This window comes from Bactrocera oleae, chromosome 4 (genome assembly GCF_042242935.1).
Source record: "Bactrocera oleae isolate idBacOlea1 chromosome 4, idBacOlea1, whole genome shotgun sequence".
Lineage (NCBI taxonomy): Eukaryota > Metazoa > Arthropoda > Insecta > Diptera > Tephritidae > Bactrocera > Bactrocera oleae.
In genome coordinates, this window is record NC_091538.1 from 62,764,800 (window position 1) to 62,771,468 (window position 6,669).

The 6,669-nt window shown below is 29.1% G+C and overlaps 1 protein-coding gene across 4 annotated transcripts in view; it reads left to right on the forward strand.

Moving 5' to 3' along the window:
- Ttd14 (TRPL translocation defect 14) overlaps positions 1-4,887 on the forward strand; it is a 29,425-nt gene extending 24,538 nt beyond the window's left edge. For 2 of the 4 annotated variants that reach the window (XM_036369843.2, XM_036369844.2), the window contains 5 exons: positions 818-838; positions 1,011-1,224; positions 1,311-1,641; positions 1,713-1,894; positions 3,614-4,887. In XM_036369843.2, the coding sequence (XP_036225736.1) occupies positions 818-838; positions 1,011-1,224; positions 1,311-1,641; positions 1,713-1,894; positions 3,614-3,705 (840 nt within the window). In that variant the 3' untranslated portion in view covers positions 3,706-4,887. The remainder of the gene's footprint in view (positions 1-817; positions 839-1,010; positions 1,225-1,310; positions 1,642-1,712; positions 1,895-3,613) is intronic. The other 2 variants (XM_014248177.3, XM_014248178.3) reach the window with 1 other exon arrangement.
- The last annotated feature ends 1,782 nt before the right edge of the window (positions 4,888-6,669 follow it).

The following is a 6,669-nucleotide window of genomic DNA, read 5'->3' on the forward strand; positions in this document are numbered from 1 at the left end:
CATAAATTATTTAAGAAAACCCTCTATATAACATATTGTGAAATCATGATGAGGCAAGAAAATTAAAATTATTGTATATTACATCTAAATAAATTTTGGTTCATTACACTGCGCGCTCAAACCGAATTGATAAAGATTTTTTTCCTAAATTGATCAAATTTGTCTCAGACAGGTCCATTTTAGTGCAGCCATTTTTATGTTCGTTTGAAGTGTTCTCCATATGATATTTAGTGTGTTTGGCAGCTGTGTTGTTTACGACGCGAACAATTTGTTCGGCAATTTGGAAAAAAATTTAACAATAAGTTTATTTGATATTTTTTGTTTCGAGCTGAGGATTCTACATTCCACGTTAAAATCGGTAAAAAATCAAGGTGATGCCTATCGTTTTCTTTGATTACCGCGGTGTAGTTCACTCGGAATTCGTACCACTGATCATTCTAGCCGAAGCTTTTAACAAGTGTATGAAAATTTTGATTAAACTTATTGCCATGTTTGTATAGGCTGTAAAGAAGACATAAAGAAAATCTGCAGTAAATTTATTCTAGTAATTTTAAAATAAATCTTCTTTCTTTTTTCAAATCTTTCCTGTCAAAGAAATACTCTTTTTATGATTTACAACTATTCATCAAACTCGTTTTTTAAATTGGCTAATGTTTGCTAGTTATTACACACATAAATATATAATATACATACTTTATATATATGTAAAACTTTGCCTAAGAACTCATAGCTAATTCTAATTTATACAAAATTCTAAAAAAAAATAACTTCGCCACTTACTAAAAATATTTTTTATTACACAATTTTTATTTAAAAGATTTTAAAGAAGCCTTCTCAGGTAAAGTTTTTCAACATTTTCAAGCTTTAAAACGGTTGAAAAGCTATTGTAACATAAAAAATGCTAGGAGACGTATTGAAAATATGTAACTGCAATATTACAGTTAGAAATTCGCACAAATTAATAAATATAAATTAATTTAGGTAAAATAAAAATATGTTTTATATTTTAGGATCATGCCTGCCGCTCTGAAGGTGTTGATATGGCACGTGATTTAGATTACAAATCTGCAGCCGCCTGGGTCGGTCATCCATATTTCGATGTCATTGATAATTCAACAAATTTTGAAACCAAAATGAATCGCCTAATCGAGGCAGTGTGTCAAAAAGTCGGCATCGATATTGGTGATCGTCTGCTTGCCACCTCAAGAAAACTCAAATTTCTCGGTATGTTATGCAGTTTTAATTATATACTTTATATTTCATTTTATTAAATTTTATATACAACTATTTTGTTTGCCTTCAACTCACAGTCGCCACACTACCACCCGACTCCGAATTTCCACCGTTTCAAGACTTCGATGTTGTACATCACTACTTGCAATCCTCAGGACCAAAAGTACAAGCGCGTTTGCGCAAACGTGGCCAAAAGAATCACTGGAGCTACATACACACAATACGCCGTCCCAATGTGCACGGACAGTCGCGCATCGAGGTGAAAACACAGCTAACGCATCGCGACTACATGAACCTGTTGGCGCAACGCGACGATGCACATTTCACCATCTACAAGCGACGTCGTTGTTTCCTCATCAACAACCAATATTTCCAATTGGACATCTACAGAGAACCCAGCCATCCACGGTATGCAATATAAAATTGATTTCATCCATTTAAGTGTATTATTAAACATATTTTTTAATTTTTATTATCAGTTGCAAGGGTCTGATCCTTTTGGAGACCTACTCATCACACTCGGGCGATGCGCTGAAAAATTATATGCCCAAATTTTTGAATATCGTCAAAGAGGTCACTGGTGATCCAGCATATTCGATGTTCAATTTGTCATTGCGCGAAGACTGGAGCACGACAAAGAAATTTTGGCACCCAATGCCCGGTAAGGATGGCAGCAAATCTAATGAAACCAAAACTGAAGACATTGTCGTCCATAGTGATTAATACACTAGAAGATGACGATGCCTGCTTACTTGCTTGTTTACCCGCCTAAACTACTTAAATATTAGTATAGTATAAATAAATTAGCAGTAATCATAATACGTTTCATATTTCACACCGCTGTAGTATACCTCTCGCTAATTGCTTGCCAATTATATTTTTAGGTATATAAAGGCATATGTGCGTATGTGTGCATAGAAATATGCTTATATAAATTTCATTTAGAATGTTGTATAAATATTGGAGTAAAAAAAAATTCTACTAACAACAACAATTAGTAATGAGGTTTCGTAAACCCTAACCTAAAACTAAAAAGATCTATACCAGAGTTTTAAAAATTTTATTTATATACTGCTAGTCAATAACAATAACACAATATAGAATAACACTATTTATTTGTATTAGTTGCCATATTTAGTGTGTATTTATTACTTATTGTTCAATACAATTATTAGCAAATTTAAAAATAAAATTCAGTAGTATATTTAAAAAGTTTAGCAAAATACTTTGCTATTAAAATGGTGACAGAATGTACTTACTTACATATTTATGTTGCAGCAATATATTTTCGAAATTGTTATTCAAACATATAACGAGGTTTTTAGTCAAAACTATCTAATATAAGTACCAAAGCCAAAGTTGATGGATTTTCTGTAAAATCCGAAATAATTTTTTTTTTAAAATAAATTTCCAATGTTTTGCTATTCAAGGGGTTGCAAATAATGCATTGAAAATAATTGGACAAACATTTTAATTAATTTTTTTATTTTGTAATCTCGAAAATCCGGCAAAATAGAGCAAACTTACAGTTTCAAACGATTTATATTATATAAATTTTTATTTCTGATTTTGGTATTAAAAAGTAAATTTAAATTTTTACTTTTAAATTTCAATCTAATCGGAATTCCCAATGTTTTTGGAAATTTTTGCAATTTTTATTCTATTTCTGGGATTTAAAGTTGAAAATTTAATTACAATTTTTAATTCAAGATACATGCGAAAACTTGGAATTAAAATTGAAAATCAAATTTTTTATACAATTTTTTTTAATAAAAAAAGGCAACCCTAGTTAGCTACAACTTTATAAGTAACTAACTACATACTTTATAATTTTTTTATATTAAAATGCTAACTTTATAAAATTTCTTAATTACGCAAATTTCATAATTCGACGTATATTAGTTTATGTTTGTAAAGTTCGAAAACTATGAAGAATTTTTTTGTCTAGTAACATTTTTGTGTGTTTTTAAAGTTAGCATCTACTTGAAAGTTAGAAAAAGAAAATTTGCAAATTTAGAACAAAATTTTGATTAATAATTATAATTTGTAATATTTTTGTTTGTTTTATACCTAATTTTTATCAATACCGTTAGTTAGTATTTGCCCCTTAACTTCTCGCTCTCTCTGTCGTATATTCTTAACAATTTATATTTCAAACGAATTTCAACCAAACCGCTTCTTATAAATTTGCTTACTACATTAATGCAATTTTTTCTTTAATTTCGCAGTTTTTGCATGTAATTTTATGCTTCATAATTTTGATCAAAACTCTATACTCAATACATACCTATATGCACATACTTTTGTATGCCAGCAAGAACACGCACAATTGCACATAATTTACATGTCTCTATTTTTCTGTTTATTTATTTAATTATAGAAGAAGCCACAACAGCTAATGGCAGTAAAATAAAGCAATCGAACGGAGTATCGAATATGCAATTGGTACTTAATGGTCATGCCAAGGGTTAATTAATTAAATAGACAATATACTTTAAGAGTCATTATGAACGCCTTCAAATGATTTTTTAAGCAAAACAGATACATATATACTTACTTAAATTTATACAAACAAAATTTTAATATCATCACCCAGCTCACTCATATAGATTATGTAGTAGATGTGTTTTAAAGATATTCTCATAATGTTTTTCCCTACTTTTTTGGAAATTTTTAATAACAACGCTTTAATGATATATTATATAACTGTTTTACGCAGAACTTAATTGTTAAAGTAATTACGTGTAATGCGAAACTTTTTTTTTTTACTTAAAAGCGCTTTACTTAAAGTATATACATATATACGCTATACACTCATTTATAATTATGTAATACACACGAGTATATTGAAGGCTATGCAAAGTGATTAATACTTGATCATTTTATAATAGTTATGGAGAATACGCAGCTAGTTGCTTGCAGTTGTCCTACTATTTTTGATGATTTATTGTGACTTTGAAACCATGCACGGACTGTGAATGAAATAAAAATAAAAAAAAGCAAGTTAACCTATGCAAACTATATTTAAAATATTTAAAAAATAATTATACATATGACATTTCGTTTTATTTGTCGACCATACTAATATTAATTTATATTCTCATGTAATTGTTGCACATTTACTCTTTTACCATAAACAAAAAACCAAAAGCAAAAATGTAGAACTGCAAAGCAATAAAAAGCTTAAATTGTTAAAACAGCAAGTGAAATATCGGCAAAATATTTATTATGTATGCTTTAGCTTAAACAAATTTGTAAGAAAAATTATAAAATTGTGAACAACATGAATGCATGTAAAATTTGTTAGCTTGCCAATTTGTGATTTTCAACCCAATGAAACACAAGTGTGGTTAGACATAAAGTCTTTGTAATTTTGATTTTTAGTAAAGTTTTCAATTTGATAATTTATAGATTGAGCGCTGACCATCATAAAAAAAACAACCTTTTAAACTAATTTTTAAAATAAGCAAAAACAAAATTATTAAATTTAAAATGTGCTCTTGTATTTGTAAATTATAAAAAAAAATTGTTATTAGTAAGTAAACAAAAAATATTAGGAAAAGAGAAAAAACAAATATTAAGAGAATCTATTTAAAATTCATCAAGACCAACAAAAAAAGTAAATAAAGTCACTAGAACACCAAACAAAAAGAATTTTTTCTGTGTTTTTAATTGCAAAAGAAGTATACGAGTATAGGCCAGTGCCTGTGAAAATGGTAAAAAGTGAAAAAAAATCGTAGTAGGTTCAAACCCATTGGAAAAGGGAAGATAAAATAACAAAAAATGAAAGGAAGTATAATTTACGGGTGATTTGTAGTCGTAAATAGTATTGAGAGGAGTGGTTTAAGGATCGATTTCCGGCACAATACGAGTCATATGGATAAAAGTTATAGGTAATAAAAAGAAATTTTGTATTTTCACCTGATTCACATAACCACAAAATTTATGTGAAAAAATAAATATACCCAGTCTTCGCTTTTTTATTTCTATCTTAACTATTTTGGTTTTTTTTTCATTTTAGGCAAAAACTCTTATAAGTGAGATATAATATATGGTAGGAGGTTAAATCAGCACACTTACAGTTGGGGTTGTTTGTATACACACTTCCAAAAAAAAGCAAGCATAATGAATTTTGTCAAACATCCCACGATAATCGGTTCAACATAACCGGAATGCTCCCAATTTGTTTCCGGTTAATGGTGATCAACTCAGCATCACTTATCAAAATTATTTGAATATTGGTTTCTACACTATAACAACAATACTTGTAACTAAATTTAATCAACTAAAGAAGCCTCCAATTAAGCTACATACCTCGTTCATTTGTATAAAAGCACCACCAGTGTCATTCTATTACCCGGCGCGATTCTGAGTGCCTGGGTTTTGCCAAACTAACTTTTCTTTATTTTTTACCTAAAGTTACCGATCGACATTTTTGATGATTTTATTGCAGCGCAGTACTCTTGACAAAATCGTTAACTGGAGGGAATAAAGTAGTCTTAGCTGTCAACTAACATTTATCGACAGAAGTGATTTTGAATGTCAAGGTTAATCGATAACGTAAAAAGAGTCCGTATAAGTTTTGCGAGACTACCAATTAGATGGTAGTCTTCTAAGACGGCTTTATTGGTATTTCAAAATCTGGTTAACTAAGTAGTCTGTACTTTATACCGATTATACGAGTGTGGAATAACGGTCAGCGAAAATTAACCGACTAATGCGTTAAAGTAAAATATATAACTGAAATGTTTATGAGACTCATTATAACCTAAACAGTTTGCCATGAAATTTATAAAACCCATAAGAAACGTCGGCGATCCTATAAAGTAGATACATACATGATCGGCGTGACAGGCTGACGCGATTTAGACATGACCACCTATTTGTGTGTATATACGTTTTTATATATATACGTATATACTCAGTTTTCGAGTTGTAGATAGAAAATGTTTTTATTTAAAAAGATATCCTCACGAAATTTGGCATCAAATATTGCTCAAGGCAACGCTACAATCGCCGCATAAATTGTTTAGTTACTTCAACATATTTCCATTTTGCATTCCACTTAGCGCAATTTGATTTCTACTTAAATAAAGAAACGTACAAAATATTTTTTATTTTTTTTTCAAATGTATCATTTATTATATGTATTTTTCAATAAATCCGTTTATCATTACAAAATAATTGTATTCACACGATAACTCTTAATTGAAAGTTAATATAACTAGGAAAAAATGCTTATTTGTTAGAATTTCACATTTTATATTATATACTCCATTATTATTACGATATTTTATTTCCTTTCTAACCTGTGTTATTCTGCTCTACACAATTCTTGCTATTTACAAGCAACAAAAAAAAACATACTTACAGACTTAAAGATTAATCTACGCATATCTCTGATATTAACCGCATCTAAAGCAAATGAAATTAACT